This window comes from Lissotriton vulgaris, unplaced genomic scaffold (genome assembly GCF_964263255.1).
Source record: "Lissotriton vulgaris unplaced genomic scaffold, aLisVul1.2 SCAFFOLD_1809, whole genome shotgun sequence".
NCBI classification, from domain to species: domain Eukaryota; kingdom Metazoa; phylum Chordata; class Amphibia; order Caudata; family Salamandridae; genus Lissotriton; species Lissotriton vulgaris.
In genome coordinates, this window is record NW_028255111.1 from 114,997 (window position 1) to 134,131 (window position 19,135).

Below are 19,135 nucleotides of genomic sequence, written 5' to 3' on the forward strand. Positions count from 1 at the left end.
CCCATGGCCTGACAGTCACCCTTGTCCCTCCTTGCATTCACTCCTCACCTCCCTGCCACTCACCCTTGACCCTCCTGGCACTAGCCCGGTTTCCACCAAGAGCAAAAAATAACAAGCATTGGCATAGATAATAGGTCCAGCCTTTGGGACATTACAAGTGTTTAGCCACGTTACAGTTGATGTTGTTGCACCAATGATATTGTGATGCATAACTAAATACTTAGAAGGTCCCAAATGCGAGACCTATTGGCTATACCAATGCTAGTTTTTAAATATTACTATTAATAAATGTCACTTAATTCAGTGATGCACGTTTAAATGTACTTGATGTACTGATAAATGTCGAAAACTATTTTGTTTTAATTTTAAATTCTTTATATTTTTTCATTACATTTTTGTTGTGTGATTGACTTCTTTTGATGGCTCCGCTCTTGGAGCTACGTGAACCAGAGAGACCCAATCACAGCTTTCCCCAAAGCTGTCAGATGAGATCCGAAACCCAAATGTGACAGCATAGGAGAGTCGCCAACTCTGACTGACTGTGACGGCATGGTAGTAAAGGCGGAAATGAGGTTGGTAGGCGGAGCCCTGTACCAGACATCGCTGCCCGCGCTGCGGAGCTGCTGGTTCACGTCGTGTTGACGTCACGTGCGTGCGCTCGATCACCGGCGCGGCTCTTGTTCTGGACAAGATGGCCGTCAGTGCAGGTGGGTGTGGGGTCTCTGCGGGGGAAGGGGTGCAGCGCGTACCTGATGGCTTGTGACAAACATTGTGGGGGATGCTAGGGAAGGGTGCCAATAATTGGTGCACCCGTATTCCCTGAGGCAGCTGATCTGAGATATCCTTACAGGCCGGTGTGGCGGGACCCTCCCTAGAGAAGGCCCTGTACGTTGGAGAGGGGGTGACGTGCGACAAAGGGGTTGTAATCCGCAGCTGGACGCACATGGCAGGTGCTTGTCATTGTCCCCAAGCCCATTGGCCGTTGTTGCCCTTGCCTTTGAAGTGAACGAATGCAATGACTGTTTCTGATATATATATATATATATATTTATATGTGTTTGTATTGTTGTCCAGTGCACAGTGCCTTATTCATGTCCTAACCCTTGTCACAGACCACTGTACCTGTTATCGTGGCAGCTGCAGCCATGGCCACTTTAGCAGTGCTCTATCCGTCGACGGTGTTCTGTCAGTGCACCTTGGTGAGCCTCGTTACAGTCGTAATGTATACTTAAAAGTCTCCTTTTGCTTTCTGGACGCGATTGTGACCCATAGTTGCCTCTCTGTCACAAGTCATCCTTGTTGCAGCTCCTTGAACTGGCATAGTTTCACATCTGTGCTGTCAAGGCTCACTAACGGTGTCATTTTGCTTTCTGCATCAATTTCGCTGCTGGTTCAAGAAGTACCAGGACAGAGTTGGCCCCTGTTACCACATTTTAGTAATGCCATTCATTTAGTCTATATGGAACCTGCTTTCCAATATTCGTCTTTCCGCGTTTCCGTTCTCTGTTGAAGTGTTTACACTTGGTTATGATTAAATCACTCTCACGACTACACGGTAGATCCATGGGCAGTGTTCCCTCTTATTCTTTTCCTTTTTTTAAATAAAAAAAACTGCATGTCACTGTGCGGCAGCATAATATTTGAGAGAGCTCTTTTCTCAGCTATGTGCAGAACCAGACCCGTAGTCGGGAGTGTATTTTTTTTAAAAGGATATACACCCCTCCCCCTATTTTTAACAACATTAAAAGAGTTGGTAGATATGGGTCCTCACCAGTTACGTGGTATAACATGAACCAATTTTTAAAGTACACGTATATTTTTTGTTGCTGACTTTTAGTTCTGGTGTTAGACACGTCCTTTTCATTTTAATCAAAATATGTGCAAGTGTATATATAATTTACAAGGACTTTTAGTAATCCCTCTTCATTCATTGGGGTGTTTTACTACCATTCGCATTTTTTTCTCCACCTCACTAAAGCATACAGCAGGGGGCAATTAGTTCATTGGCTCCTTTCTCTGTGGGTGGCAGCATTCTGCAAGAGCAAAATGTTGCCACACATTCAGAACATAGTCCTCTGCAGTTAGGGCTTGGCACTTGTGTGTATTATTTTTTTTAAAGGTTTTATATAGCGCTGGCTAGACCCGGATGAATCAGAGCGCTTTACATGAGCATCAGATCATAGTTACAGGTTACATAGTCTCAAAGGTTACACAGTTTTTAGAGCATGGCAACATAGTTACATGAGAGGTCAAGATAAACAATAAGCACCAATACTTATGGGGAAAAGCAGGCAGGGGGAAAAGAGCTGGGGAGGTGGACAGGTAATGAAGGCGGGAAAGAGGATCATCCTGTGGCTTTTTATAAAAAATTATTAATGATTTTTTTTATGGCATCCTCTTGTGCACACATAGCCAGCCATTTTTAATGGCTGTGTAATAAAGTTTTATAAAAAATATGAATAAGCAAGTGTTGTCAATGCCAAACAGTATAAAGCTAACATCAGACCTACTAACTTTGCTAGGGCTTGTTTATTATAAATATCACCCCACTGAGTATTTTGGAAGATAGTACATTACACAGAATAGCAGACAGGAATATTTGATGACAGTAGGTAGAATTTTACAGAGAGTATTGTTCTCTTTGAAATCTCAGATGAAGCATAACATGTAAAGCCCATTGGAATACTAGTCTCTGGCAAAATAATGTCATTTAAAGACCACTTTACTATGCACTTTCTGGGCTCTTTGAACAGGATGATTTGGGAAACAATATAATTTTACAGTTGGTTTGAGCATTGTCGCATAGTATGTTTGAAAGGAAAGTAACATTTAGCAGGAAACATTGATCATAAATTATTAGTATACAAATTTAGCTTAAAAGAGGATTTGATTGATATACCCTAGGGTAAAAACTTCAAAAAAACGTGTCAGGTTTTGTATTTAAAACTGCATTTAACTGGCTTTTTGAGGTAGTCCTAAACACATGCGTAGTCAGAAATGTGTGCAGGGTCATGATTTCCTTATTCTCTCAACGGTTAGTGCAGCAAAAAGCTGTCTAAGATTAAGCCTAGATCAGACAATAACCCCCATGCAAGTTGGCAGGGTACTAGGTCAACCTATGGGTGTGTGAGAACAGTGCCCAGGAGTTGTTCTGGGTGGGAGCATTGGTTCATTCTCCATTCTTAGAAACGGAAGTTAGCCAGTTGGCAATCCCATACTGATCTGGAAATAATTTTTAGTACAATAGGTAGGTTTGTGATTTCCTCTTCATGCTGGTGTTTTTCTTCCTTGCCCTCTATCCCACCGAACAGTAGATCCCATTTGGCTGAGCAGGCACAGTCATAGCAACTGGCATGGCGAAGAGGCCCCAGCAACATTTGGAAAGGAGAGCCACATCTTTTCCCCACATTCATGTGACCAACCCCACATGATTTACTAATAACAAGGGCGACCCTAGACGAAGAACCAGGGGTAACAACACCTGATGGTACATCTAGCCAGCTACATATTCTTGTTTGGACGTACTGGCAGATATTCTTCTTCACCTTCTTCTCTCTCTTACCTATGTTCCTGCTCTTCCCCGTCTTGCTCCCTCTCTCACTTTCTCTGTGCAAACCTTTCTAACTTGCATGTTGTATGCGTTTTCACAACCCCTTCTCTAATCTTTTCCCATACTCCATACTGAGAGGTTGGAAATTTACTCTTGACTATGGCAGAAGTAAAACTTCTTTCAGCCCAGGGGAAAAAGTGGTTGGAGTGAAAGTGAACCTATAAATTCTCAACAGGTTTACGCATGAGCTTATCTACACATGCATATTTTGCTCGTGCTAAAATACAGCTCTCAAATATTTTCTAAGAATACGATTTCTTGGCATATTTCTGTAAATGATTGTGAATTCGTGAAAGCTGTAAATCTGCACTAATGCAAGGACTCATACCATATCTGCACTTTTGTGATTTTCTGCAAGAGTTGGGCCCCTATTAAGTCTGGTGTTAACCAAGACCTTTTGTTTTTATTAAAATTCCATCTCCACCTATTGGCTGACTTCACTCTGAGTGGCAGAATTCTCCTCTTTCCACAAGGAGCATATCAGCACATAAAATACTTTCATTCAGTGCCAGGAGATACTGTAGCAATGTGTGCTTTTTGAGACCAAAAATATTTTTACCTATGTTCGTAATAATGGTGCAGACTCACCAGCAACTCTCAGAACAATAACACTTTACAAAAACCATGTCAAGAGAAAATGTGCATTGAAGAAACCAAAAGGCCTGCCTCCCATGTCAGGCTATCTTTGCCAAATCCGGTTATTTTCATATTTTGTACGTAATCATGTTGAAACTGGTTACGCTGCTTTTACATTAGGAATATTTTTGGGAAATACTAGCATGCATCAACACATTTTACTAAATGATGCTTGTTACGAAATGGTACAATTTCACAGTAGTTTAGCAAAATGTTTTTTTATCCTAGTTGCATTTTTGTGTTAATATTTTATTTTGACCGCAAAGAATCCTCACTCTTGCTTTCAAGCTTCTAATATTTGCATCTAATCAGAGAGCCTTCTGGGAGTATTATACATAGCCTCGTATTGTTAAACTTTGCAAACGTGTACAAATATTTGTACCGAAACCACTGTCAGTAAGTAGTGCAGTCCGAGCTTACAACTTTTTCTTAATGCTCACCCTAATTATAAAGTCTGTGCATTAATGAACAATAAATACAGATTCAGACAGCATTAACCTATGGAAACAAATATTACCCTATCTGCAGACCGTGCCCTTTCTTGATTCATAATGTGGTACAGTAAACTGACAGCCAAAGGGCCTATTTGTCCAAAGGAAAAAATAAACATGACAACTTGTTTTCCTTGACCCCATACCATATCTACTGGGTGTTGGGATGTAGACATTTAACACCTCAGATTTATTTATGGATTCTTTGTCTAACAAGCGTATTATTTTTCAGGACAAGACTGCACAAGCTGTGAGTTACACACGATGACCCCTCACAAGTCTGTGAAAACACTAAGAAATCCAGAATACTTCCCCCATTTTCCACATATTTTCACATGTTTACTTGGGCAGCCTCCGGCTCTAAATCTGGTTCTCCATCTTCACACACCAGTCCATGGCCGACCTTTAGTCCTACAATTTGGGCAGGAGACTGTTCTTCCAACATCAGACGATTTCTCTTTTCATCAGGAGCATGGCCAAGACCACCAGTGTTCGCTCACCCCATTTGCTGCCCACATCCTCCATAATCTCCTAGAGCGCAATCCTGGGGGTCAGCATGAGGGCGGTTGGGGAACGCAGAACAGTTTCAGTTCAATGGAGTTGCCAGTATGTTGTCACTACGGGACAGGCCCAGACTACGTGTAAGTCAGCATCTATTGTGGAGCACTGGAAACAAGTGGGTGATGGTATGCTACAAGCTTGCCAGAGACTAAGGAGTATGTACTATGTAAGTAGTTTAATTGGAGCAAACACAGCTGTGATGAGATGGTGAGGGTCTGGGGAGCCATTCAGGCGTCTCTCTAGTCGGCCTCGTTCAATATGACCATCCACTCCTCCTATTTGGGTTTACGGGGTGTAAACTTGTCAGGAGCATTAAGGATTAATGACTTGTATATCTGGGAGGTTTCCCCCCTACCTCAATGGGCCCATCAGAAATTTGGCTTCAAGAGGGTTATGCAGGTCTGTGGAATGGGCTGTGCGTATGTGCCTGAGATGCAGGTATTTCCAAAAGTGTGTAGTGGAAAGGGAAAAAATGGACTGTAGAGCCTCAAAATACTTCATGTTGGTTCCTGCCAGATGCCCCTAAGATTGATCCCAATCTCATCCCATTTGGTGAACTATTCCAGTTGGGTGGCGAGTTGGAGCCAAGTGCTCCTCTAGAGAGGTGCGAGTTATGTGGGTTTTTTGTCCCAGCCAATCAGTTGGCACCCTTCTCCACATCTGAAGGAGCACTCTGGTAAGCGCTGGGAGGTTATGAGTTATGGACCCACCGTATAACAGGTGGAGAATTCTGTCTAGTCCCAGGACCGACGGACAGTTCAGCCTCGTATGCCTAGTCTCCTCAGTCCCTGTTCAGCCAGTCATTGATCACTAATAAATGTGATGCTCAGTAATAGTTGGACATCAGCCAGGCCGAGCCCACCATCCTACATCGACTGGCAACATTTATCTAGAGCAGTCAAACAAAACAGAGCGCCCATGCGCACTCAAATGATAAAGATAAACATCGTAGTTGTGGTTAGCAGTTTCTATGGAGACGAAGGTTAGTGGCAGAGCATCCATAACAAGTATGTAACACGAGTAGTCCAGCGCAGATGTGATGTCTTTTATTGTTCAGACACGAGAAGGACCAGCCGACACGTGTTTCGTCGTCTATGGCACAATCTGCCTACGACTCTTCAGGGCTGTACCGAACGGGTACAAAACGAAAGGTCGCCTTATCGGTGATACTTCCGACCCGATAGGGCCCAGGACCGGTGACAAAGGACGTCATGTCTGTGTGTAAAGGCTCATAAGCAGAATCTGAGTAACAATCTGGATCCAAATATCCAAACAAGGCAAAATTTCAAGGCAATCCGATTTTAACTGGTTACAAATTATTATTTCCGTAGGGCAGGAGTTGATAAACGGACGGGTGCGTCTGAAGAAGTATCAGTTGCGAGCTGGATAAGCACATCCCATTGCAACTCTCATAACTAGAACTCTTACCCATAATTTTAGCGTTACTTTAAGCTGTGCGCCACCTTCCGAAAACCCTTGCTCTGTCCCACATCGTTTATCTAGAGCAGTACTAGGAGGGTGCCCAGCCCATAGCAAAGATGGAATTATTCGGTCAGATCTCAAAACTACGAGGAGGGGGTCATCAGAGAAAAACTCTGCTGGGCGCAGAGACAATGAGGATAGGATCTTCATTATAAAGAGGGTGATTCCACCGAGGATTTGGAGTAGGAGGGCCGACGGTTACTGAAAGATTCCTTTCATGTGCATTACCCGAGACCTCCAGTTAAGGTTCCATGTCAGGCCTGGTTCCAGACATATATAGACTCCCAGACATTTAAAACTAAGCAGTCTCATTGGGATAGATTCTCACCAGGAGTTTACCTCTGCATCTCCGCAAAGGTGAATCAATAAAGACTTAGACCAGTTGGTCCGGACCCCCCGAGGCTTCCCTATATTCCTTGTATAGGGAAACCTCGGGTGTCTTGGAATGTGGAGTGCGCGGCCCAGAGTCCCAGGGACAGATGAGGCACAATAGAACATCTTTTGCATATAAGGCTATTCTATCTTTCCCTCCACCAGCCCAATGCAATCCCAGAATTTGGCATCACATCTAACTATTCTGGCCATGGGCTTAATCATCAGGGCGAAAAGAAAGGGAGGCAGCAGTCATCCTGGTTTTGTTCTCTCCGGCAAAGAAAGTGGCCTTGATAGTTCCTTCCTATCTTGTGTGAGAGTGTGTGAATTTAAGCTTTGAACTGTCTGTGTGGTGATTTACGACCTCCTACAGTCACGCTGACCGGCTTATTTTTAAAAAGTGTACATATCTTAATTGTGAGATTTTAATTATCGGACACTGACCGCCTGCATGTTTTGACGAGATCTAGTCGTCACAGGGGTCCCGATCTTCAGTCCTTTACCGGTGCAGCCGAGCGCAGCGCTCTCGCCGGCTGGGTAAAACGGAACCGCCATCTTGGGGGGAGGCAGGGTAGCGTTCCAGCTCCTGGACGCCTCCCACCCTCCTCCCACCCCCCAGCTGGACATGGATATAAGGAAGGGGCCTTCCCGTCCGCCGGGCGGGCGCAGCGGGCGCGCCTAAGGCAAGCCCGTCTGCGCCGGACCCGCGCCCAGCGCCAGTACCCCTGCTCCATTTGCCTCTAAAATTCGTTGGTCCTCACAGCAACTGCTTCACCTCCGTCATGCTACCTGTGTTCCCTTCACCTGCTGTAATACCTCTAACCTAGAAAATACTGCATATTCCTGCCCTCAGTGTAATTTCTCTCTTCCTATGGTACCTAAAGCACCGTTACTTTACTCTATTATCAATGATCAGCCTCATACCATGTTAAAGGCCGCATTACTCAATTGCAGATCTCTTCCAGCCCACGCCCACGACATCTGGCTATCTCTTGACACCCATAATTGGGATTTACTGTTTCTTACCGAAACTTGGATAAAAGACTCCTCCAATCCGGATATCACCTTGGCTACTCCCCCTGGCTATTGTTTCACTGGCATCAATCGAGACAATTCTAAGACCGGAGGGGGTCTTGCGATTATCGCTAAATCCCATCTTAAATTTAATCTGACAAAAATCCCCAATCTGGGCCTCATTGAAGCCGCTCACTTTACAATAATGGACCCCGCTGGTACCATCTGCGCAGGCATACTAATCTATAACCCCCCTGCTGTTACCTCTTCCTCCCTTACTACTTTGATGCATACTATCGCTGATTTCTCGCTTAAACACACCCATTTTACTGTATTAGGAGATTTTAATATTCACATCGATAATCCTTCCTGCACTCTTGCATCCTCTCTGTTAGATACCTTACAAGGTCTCACCCTGCCCCAATTAGTAACTGGTCCGACCCATATAGCAGGCCATACACTTGACCTCATCTTTTCTAATCTTCCTTCTCTCTCTACCTTTCCCCCCATCCCTTTGACTTAGACCGATCACTTCCTTATTCCTTTTTCTTTCTCGGCCCCTTCCCCTCCTCCCCCTATTCCCCTTAATCAAGGTAAAAGACGTAAATGGACCAAAGTTACTTGTGACTCCTTGGAGGTTCATTTTCACCTTAATCAGCAAAATGACCTCAATTCAGAAACTTTGAGACTGAACTCGTCTCTCTCCGATGCACTTGACTTGGTTTCCCCTCTTGCTCCTGTCACTTCCTCCAGATCCCGTCCCTCTGCCCCCTGCTTTTCTCCTCTGCTACGCGAAGAGAAGAGCAAGTGCAAGCGGTTGGAACGTAAATGGAGACTCAACTATGATCCTTCAGCCAAATTGGCTTACAAATCTGCCCTGAATACATTGCATAAACTTAAACGCTCTTCAATGAGAACCTACTTTTCCAATCTTATTCAGCAGGCGCAGAATTCTTCAAAAACTTTTTTCTATTGTAAAAGATTTTGTTCACCCCCCTGCTTCAAAATCCCTTTGTACTCCCTCACAAGATCTTTGTAATGGATTGTCTGATTTCTTTCAAGAAAAGATAGTTAAACTCTCCTCCTCCTTTGCAACGACTCTGGATCACCCTGACGATTACTCTTGTCCCCCCTCTTGTTCCTTTAATTCCTTTACTGAGCTAACTCCAGACCTTGCGTTAGCCTTGCTACGCAATGTTAAGTCTGGTTCCCCTCTGGACCCTGTCCCGGCCAAAGTCATGGGCATTCTTGCCCCTATTCTAGTGAACCCGTTTCTTTCCATCTGGAATACCTCTTTGTCACATGGCCATTTTCCCTTAGTTTGGAAACAGGCTAGGTTTGTCCCCATACTGAAAAAACCTGGTGCCGACCCTCTACTTTTTAGCAACTATCGACCCATCTCGCTCCTGCCTAAACCTGCTAAGATTTTGGAGAAGGTGGTACAGAAACAAGTGGCACTGTACCTAGAGTCTAACCAGTTGCTACATGATTCTCAGTCCGGCTTTAGGTCCGGCTTTAGCACTGAGACCGCACTGCTTGAAGTCTCTGAAATCATCAGGGAATCAGTGGATAGGGGCGAGGAGGCCATGTTGGTCCTCCTCGACCTATCCGCTGCTTTCGATACTGTCTCCCATAAAATACTTACCACCCGCCTACAACAGCTAGGGGTCGGTGGGACAGTGCTGGCCTGGATCACCTCTTTCTTGTCTAGTCGCTCTCAAAGGGTTATGATGCACCCTTTTGAATCCGAGGACAAACCTCTCCTGTGCGGAGTGCCCCAGGGCTCTGCTTTGAGCCCACTACTGTTTAATGCTTATGTGGCTCCTTTGGCCAAGGTAGTGGAGTCCTGGGGAGTCAGGGTGGTCTCCTATGCTGACGATACTCAGCTTATTTTTTCATTTCGAGACCATTCTGACTCCCTCTTCTCCAATTTTAGAAACTGCCTTGGTAACATCTGCACCTGGATGTCAGCTAATCATCTTGCCCTTAACACTGATAAAACGGAGGTTCTTTTCTTCAGTAAGAAATCTCCCCCTCCTGCAATCCTTTGGTGGCCTCCCATCTTGAATCCCCCTCCCACTCCTGTGCAGGCAGCTCGCAACCTCGGCTTCACTTTTGACAATTCCTTGTCTGGAAGTGCTCAAGTCAACAAAGTGGTAGGGTCCTGTTTCTCCAAACTACGTATGCTCAGGAAAATCTTCCCCTTCCTCCCTCAATCTTCACGTAAAACTGTGGTTCAGGCTCTTATCACCACCCATCTAGACTATGCCAACAGTCTATATGCAGGTGCCCCCCTCTACCTCATTGATCGCCTGCAAATAGTCCAAAATGCGGCGGCCCGGCTTATCGGTAACATCCCTGCCCGTACTTCAATCAGAGCCTATCGAGAAGAGCTTCACTGGCTCCCCATTCTACGACGCATTGATTTCAAAATACTGATCCTGACATTTCGGGCTATACATGGAATTGGCCCGTTATACATGAGAAAGCGTCTAAAAATTTCTGTCTGTCAGACATCTCAGATCCAACAACCTTCGTCTGCTGATGGTTCCTAGATTCAAGCTTTCTCGGACTGGCGGCAGATCCTTCACCGTCACTGCCGCCAAGCTCTGGAACGGTCTCCCCCTTGACCTCAGGTTTTGCGAATCCGAGCCTATCTTTCGTCGCAAACTCAAGACCTGGTTGTTCACTAAGCGGTAGGACCGGGCACGATCAAATTATCGTTTTTCTTAGTCCCTCTGTATGATTTGATTCTGGTCTCTCTTCATGGGGATAATCATGTAATCCTAGCGCCGGGACACCTCCGTCGGAGGTAGCTGTGCGCTCTATAAGCTTCAAAAATAAATAAATAAAATAAATAGTGCTCCGTTATTTAAGAATTCTATTTAAAGAACGGGTTAAAAATGAATCTAAAAATTTTAATTCAAAAGCAGGCTGGTGCAGTTACAATAGGCAAAAATGTATAGTGTTCACATAACTCTTAAAACTTTCCTGCTTCCTGTCTCTACCTATCTTTCTTTCTCTTCTTTTTGGGATCTCCATATCGCTCTTCATTCGTTTTGCGTTCACTTTCCTCAATTTCCTATCTTACCCTTTGGCTCAACATTCTGGCTGGCCCACTTTTTCTCCCTTATTGTTTGTATTTCACTCTTCAGTTGTCTATATCTCTATCCTAATTTTAGTTTTGTCTTCCTGTCTGGCTTTTCCCTTTCCTATAAAGTATTCACTATTTAGAATATCTACTATTTGAGCCAGCTTTGCAGAAAAGGGACATAAACCCAGTGCAAAGTGTTGGACTTTGTTTGTATCACAAAAGTGATGGAGCCTTCACGTAAAGTGTAGTGTTGGGATTTATGTTGATCTTCTTTGGAAACTTCCTTAATGTAACGCAAAGTGGAGCTGTGCATTACCTTTCTTTAAAGTTGCCTTTCATGGCTGGTACATTGCTTTCCCATGCAGCAACCCACGTTTTTTCCTGTAAATTACTGTCTGGTAATGTATGTCGATTTGGATTTGCACCAGAGCATTATGCCTCCTCGAGGCTGGCGTAACTGTGGAGCAACCTTAAGAAGTCTCCACATTTTTCCAACTTTGCATGGGTGGTGCATTGTACACCGCACTAGAAAGTGGGACGTGTAGTAAGGCACAGTTTTTGAACTGAGTTTTCACTTCCAGTCCAAAACACAGCTAGACTTGACAGAATGCATCAACCCTTGCACTTTGGTGCAAGGGTGTGTGAGTTTGCGCAAAATGCACCAGCATTGGCTAAGAAAAAAACAGTGCCATATCTTAGCAGATATGGTGCTGTTTTTCTCTTATCCTTTGATGCAACACAGAAATAAACTTTGGTTGTTGCACTGCATTGGTCCCAAACTTTGTAAGTCTGCCCATTTGGGTTCATCTCCATCTCAGGCCTTGCCATTTTGTATAGAGTGCCAGGGGTGAAATGCATGTGTGCAGTCATTACAGCAGGTGGATCCTTAATGTTGTGAGATCCTGCTTTCTTTTTTTACTACTGCCTCGTTTCCTACTGCCATCAAAATGTGTATGTGTGTGTGTGTGTGTATGTATGTATTTATGTGTATGTCTGTGTGTGTGTGTGTATGTATATATATATATATATATATATATATATATATATATATATCTATCTATCTTGCAGCCCGTCCCGACGTTGTCCGGGTATGAATTGCTGCCGGCCAGTAGTATATTGTTTTGTAGGATTTCGTTTTGATAAAATTTCTTTTCTGTGACAGGCCTGTGAAACGCTCCGATTCACAGTGCACTGCTGATGCACTTAAGAGTGCGCGTTCAGTAGTGTGTGAACTCGAGTTTCCCTACTTTATTTTTCCTTGCAATATTATATAGCGCTAACTCGACAACATGGCATGAGCACAATTTACATTACAGAAGAACACATTCATTTGTGGTAGGCACGGGGAGACAAAGCAATTTGCCTGGAATCACAGGATGTTGAGCTGATGCTGAGATTCGAACGTAGCTCCCCAGCTCTGAAGTTCGCAATTCTAGAACTTGTGGCGGGAGGTGTGTCTAAAAGTGTATGTCGGTGCTGGCCATCAATGAGCGAGACCTGTGCATTTTTCAAATGGGTGGTGAAAAAAATATGAGTATGTTGCTGGAGATGTGGGCCGCCGTGCCATCAATGTACTTACCAGGGGAGGGTAAACACCCATTATTCCGCAACTTTCTTTCCGCATGCCATCACTCCGCATACTTTCATTACGAAAGTACCATGACTCCGCAATGCCATTATAACGCATGGCATTACATTTTTATATGATTTTACCTCTCATACATTTACAACGAAATTCGTTGTAAATGCATGAATGGTAAAAGCATTTTTTAAAAAAGATGTTTGGATAAGGTAAGTATGGGTATAGGGGTATATGTTTTGGGGTACTGAGGCATATGTTTTGGGGTGTTTGGGTATTTTAAGGGTTCAGATATAGTTTTGGGTTATGGGATACAGGGGTATTTTTAGGGTTTAGGGATAGGTATGGGTTTTGGGGTACAGGGGTATTTTTAGGGTTCAGGGCTAGGTTTGGGGGTTCAGGGGTATTTTTAGGGTTCAGGGCTAGGTTTGGGGTACAGGGATATTTTAGGGTTCAGGGCTAGGTTTGGGTTTTGGGGTCCTATATTATTTGTAGGGTTCAGGGGTAGGTTTGAGTTTTGGGGTACAGTGGTATTTTTAGGGTTCAGGGGTAGGTTTCGGTTTTGGGGTACAGGGGTAGATTTGGGTTTTGGGGTAAAGGGGTATTTTTAGGGTTTAGGGATAGGTTTGGGTTTTGGGGTAAAGGGGTATTTTTAGGGTTTAGGGATAGGTTTGGGTTTTGGGGTACAGGGTATATTTATAGGGTTAAGATCGGTTAGTGTTTAGGGGGGTTGGGGTATTTTAAGGAGTAAGGGTGGGTTATGATTATGGGGTGCAGGGATATTTAAAGGGAGCAGGGTGGGATTAGCACACAATATGAGACATGGCATGAAGGGTGGAACTTACCACACGCCCCCAGCGTTTGTCATGCCCACAGCACAACGCAGACACGCCCACAAGGGACTACTTTGCTGGCACGGTTCTTTTACCTTTTAAATGTATATGGTGGGCGTCTGCATAGCCTATGTCCTTCTGCTGCAACTGCCCTTTCCAACGCTGTATTGAGTTTTGTGATTGGTGCTGTGGTTCCTGAGATTACCCGCCTCAAAGGGTTGGGCTCTCTCTTTATTATATTAGTATGGATAGATATATATTTTCAGCTGCACATATTGCTGACAAACATGTAAAGCAGAAGTAGTCTGACCCAGGCAGCAGCACACATTTAATCTGCAAAGACATCCATAGACACCTAAATGCCAAAGAAGCTGACACACGTCATTTATTTTATTTCTGTCATTCATAAAGTGCCACCTAGCTCAAAGGCAACGGGTGCTATTCAGTTAGTTGGAGAAATAATAAAAAAAAATAAGAGAAAAACACACAAAATAAAAATCCAAGGGTAATGCCAACAATTGAAGACTCGTTCTCGCTTCCCCTTTTGTCTGCACGTGATGTTTTCCAATTGATTTGTGCTATTTTAAGTTGGATAGAAATCTCACCTTCACCACATTCACATTCAAATAATGCTCTGAGTGTGTATCCAGGTGAGAGCAGGTAAAGGCAGTGTACAGTTTCTGAATGAAAAAGCTGCATTTGATATTCATCACTGTGAGTGTCAATGGTGGCAAGTTGTTATCCACCTCATAAAAACTATGTGGAACATGCACATATTACTGCTATATCACAAATTAAGCACTGGGTGCAACCAACACACTGTAGCCAATTCCCCGACCTCTTTTGATGTGGCTAGGTGGGAAACATCTCCTGTCCCTCAAAACACCACTGTGTCTTCAGCATATTTTGAGAAGGTGTAAAGTTATTTTATTTAAAAACATAAAAAGTATGCAGAAGAAGAATATGCTATTTGAAAGACAAACCGCCCAAAAATGCATCTTTTTTTTCTTTTTCGAAAGAAACTGCTTTCTGGTCAAACTCTTTCTTTCCAAAGCAGCCAGGAACACATACTGTTAATTTTAGAAATTAAAACCGATTTTACCTTGCTAGGCTTTTGAAACTAGCTATGCTACCTTCTGTTCCTGTACTTTATTTCAGTCCTTCTTTTATCACAGTTGAAATATGCGTAAGCTGAGGAAAGATTTACAAGTTTGAACAAACAAAAGCAATTTTAATTTTGTAGATGAGGTGCTCACTCTACAAATTTCTCTGAGCGGCATCAAGAGGAAAGATGGGTGGCAGCCCAAGCATGCAGTCTACAGGGAACTGTGCTCATGGTACCCTCAGTTGTGCCTGCTCACATTCAATATTTGACTATGTAGTTGGACTTGGCAATCGGATCAGTAGGATCAGGCAAGGCTCAATGAAGAAAATGGCAACACAAATAAGCACACAAACCTAGCACTAAGTAGTGAAACAAGTGTTTCCTAGCTCTGTATAGATGTAATAAAAACGTACAGGTACGTAAACATATTAACGTGGTGGATAGTCACAGTTTGAGAATGACTTGTAGCTTAATGGCGAAGAATTGTAACACTGACGGATGGTAAGAACCGTCAAGGCTTTGGGACATATGGTACATGAAAACCAAACGCCTGTGGATCCCCTTTCACTTTCACTCAGTGGATTTAAGAACACAAGGCTTATCGGAATACCATTCAGTTCTTAATTGTGGCCGTGTTCTACTGCGGTTTGGATCTTTAGAAAACGTAGTTATGCATTTGAGCGCAAAGCTATATTGGCTGTCAAATTATAAGTAGGTTGTAATTTGTTCCTTTTGTTTGACCAGGAGCACAACCCTTTTATCACAACCCTTTTATCTGAACATCAACTGTAGAGTAACTTAGAATCTGATCATCTCAAGGCTAGACTCTGGCAATGCGTTGTATGCTCCAATTTCTTCAGCTACTGGAAAAACCTACAGGTTCCCACGAGAAAGTTGTCAAAAGCTATTTTCTGTAGAATGAGAGGTGAGCATATTCGGTCAGTCCCAAGAAGGTTGTATTTGGCAGGCTGGAGTGAATTTAAATTTCTGTCTGTATTACTTTGTCTGCCTTTACAGGGGACTTAGATTTTCATCCCCAGGTCAATTGCTGCCGCCCTCTCAGAGCACTTTGGTCTCCAAAACTGTAAACTTGTTGATCACCCTTTGGTTAAAGAAAATGCTTTAAGGCATGTTGCTTTTGCAGGGCTTCTGTTTTGCTGAGCCATCCAGAAACATTTTGAAGAAAAGTAGTAGTGCAACATCCATCTCCTCTGGGGTGAAAATCTATAGCATGAACCTCTGTGAGCAAATGTGTTTTTTCTTCCTTGTTTCCCAAGTTAGTTTTCCTGCCCTTTGGAAGGACTCATTCTCTGTGGACTCATCAGTACCGGTGCACTAGAGAACCTTTGGCCTTATGGCATTTTTTATTGTACTTATTGGTAGCGTTTCCCATTGCAGTGTGCTATATTGGGCAAAGTATAATGTTATTATTACAAAATACTGCATCCCTATATAGATTCTTGGATCTATAGGTGCGTTGCTGCTAGTGAGACTGGATGGCTATTGCAAACCTTGCCACATCATTCAGAGTGTTAAATCAATTAAGCCACGTGTGAGATTAACAGCCCGATCTTTTCTTGTGAGTCCACTTCATTCTTAAAGTAAAGAGTTTACAGCGATAGCAATATCTGAAAACCTTCTAGAGCAGCGGTCGCCAACCATATCTGTAATGAGAACTATTTAAGAGGAATGAAAATCTATCATGAACCACTAATATTATTAGTGTTGTAGTAGTGACGACATCAGGTAGAATTGGCAAGTCCATTCTTAGTACAGATTCTGCATCATCAAATACCTTTATCTTGTATTTTTGGGACCGTTCGATTGTTACTAAAGGATAGGTGCAAAAAGGTTTCATGTATATGTATATGTATATGTATATGTATATGTATATATATATATATATATATATATATATATATGTATATATATATATATATATATATATATATATTCAAGTCTCCAGTTTAGACCATAGTCTCCATTTCCACCTTGTTAAAGGCTACCCTGAATACCACAAAGCTGTAGTATAAGGCAGATTTGCTAGTTCTATTGGACGTAAGGGTAAAGTGACACTGGGAAATGCAATGAGCAGCAAACAAGTGTCCTGGTCTGGAACCTTCGTGATCGTTAGGTATAAGATTGTGTTCATTGACTTGTATTTAAAATCTCTAAAATAATTTTTGGCAATTTTTAACAGAAAAAAAATCCAATAAGGAGATCAAGTGATAAGCCGATTACTTGCTTCCTGTGCTCTTTTTTGGTCTAAACCTACCAGACAGCACAGCTGTCTTCTTTGCTCAAGGCATCTTGGGGACATTCAGGTAGATTCCCTTCTGAATGTATTCCTTCCACTGCTTACCATTGGTTTTATGGTTTGTAACTCATTTTCTAGCTTTCTATCTGCTGGCTTTTTGTTTTAACCTGTCCAGCCTTTTCACACTACCTCTCCTTGTATTAGTCCACAAGTGCCCCATTTTGTGAACATTCCTGTAAATCTTGTTCTTATCTTGTCATATTTGCTGTTTATTCAAAGACCGGTCAAATGTCGGGCTCTGTCTTCTGAGGGTTTCTCGTCATTTCTTTCTGTGACTTAAAAGTGAGAGGATTTATGGGACAATGTTGCTGGATACTGGGAATAGGAAAGGGCGTTTTTTTCTAGTGCACAGCTTTCAAATCTTTCAGAATATATTGTAAATAGTAAAGCACAAATGAACCAATTTTTTTGTTAATTCTGAAGTATTGGAAATAAATACTTTAACATGATCAAAACAAGTCAACACTGTAGGTGATTCAATTTCCACACATTGTTTGTGCTCTGTATAGTTTTATTGGTGAAACTGAATGTGTACATGTAATGGTCATTTCAATTGAAAATGTGGTGTTTGTAATAAGTGTGCTACATCACCATGCATACCCCACCTCACTCTACTCTGCACCGCTCCACTCTACTTTGCACCACTTCACTCTATGCCACTGCTCTGTGCCACGTCACTCCATGCCACTCTACTCTTCGCCACTGCACTCCTCACTTCTGCCCTCCACACCACGCCACTCTGCAACACTGACCCGTGTCTATCCATGCCAATACACTACGCCAATGCACTCTACTCTGTACCACTCCACGCCCCTGCACTCTATGCCAATCCATTGTATGCCACTCTGATCTAACCTGCATTACTGCGCTGATACTGTACTCTACACCACTTTACTCTATGCCAATTCATTCTGCGCCAATCTACTCTGTGCCAATGCACTTTATCATGCATCACTCCACGCCAATCCAGTGTATGCCACCATAATCTAATCTGCTTCACTGTACTCTGCCACTGCCCTCTAAACCACTTTATTCTAAGCCATTACATTCTATGCCAGTGTTCTGTATCTTGCATCACTCCACTGCACTTCACTTTACTCTGAAACAATCTACTCTGTGCTGCTGCACTCCACGCCACAGCACTCAACTGTACTCAGCACCACTCTGTGCCACTGCACCTGGTGCCACTATGCACCACTGCACTCTACTATGCACCACTCTAATCCACGCCAGTGCATTCTTTGATGCTGCTAACCTCTATGCTGCCGCACTCTATGCTGCTGCGCCATGCAGCACTATGCCAGTGCACTCTAGCCTGCACCACTTTACACCACTGCACTCTACGCCACTGTATTATGCGCCACACCACTCCACTCTCCACTCGACTATGCAACAATCTAATCTACAATTCTATGCAGCTGCACTGTATGCCACAGCACACTACGCCACTATACTTTGCAACACTATGCCAGACCACACCATACCACGCCACTCTGAGTCACTGCACCCTACTCTACAACACTGCACTCTAAGCCACTGCACTCTCCAGCACTTCAATCTATGCCACTGCACTCTACTGCACTAAACTCTTCTCTGCACCATTTGGGGCCACTCTCCTCTGCACCACTCAATGCCGCTGCACTCTACTATGCAAAACTCTAATCTGGGCCACTGCATTCTACAATGCTGTATTGTATGCTGCTGCACTCTACGCCAATATGCTCTGCAGCACTCTACTTCAATGCACTCTGTACTAGTTGACTCTATTCTATGCCACTCCACAATATGTGACTCCATTCTGCCACTTCAATACACAAAACTCTGTGCCACTCCGTTCTACAACACTCTACTCTTCATCATTCCACTCTGACACTCCACTCTCCTCTACGCCATTAACTTTTAGCAATGCTGAACAGCAACCACTCTGATCTACAACATGGCGAAAACACTCTGGCAAAGCCAATAACTCTTGCATAGCAGAGACCTATTTTCTTTACAGGCCTCAAAATCATAAATATTTTACCAGACCTGCAGGTCTAGT

General features: G+C 43.3%; 1 protein-coding gene across 2 annotated transcripts in view; it reads left to right on the top strand.

Moving 5' to 3' along the window:
- Positions 1-443: 443 nt before the first annotated feature.
- The window catches only part of LOC147659236 (ubiquitin-conjugating enzyme E2 variant 2), a 189,681-nt gene continuing 170,989 nt past the window's right edge, over positions 444-19,135 (top strand). The window contains exon 1 of one of the 2 annotated variants that reach the window (XM_086951866.1): positions 444-707. In XM_086951866.1, the coding sequence (XP_086807992.1) occupies positions 692-707 (16 nt within the window). In that variant the 5' untranslated portion in view covers positions 444-691. Of the gene's footprint in view, positions 951-19,135 lie in introns of both variants that reach the window. The other variant, XM_086951867.1, reaches the window with a different exon arrangement.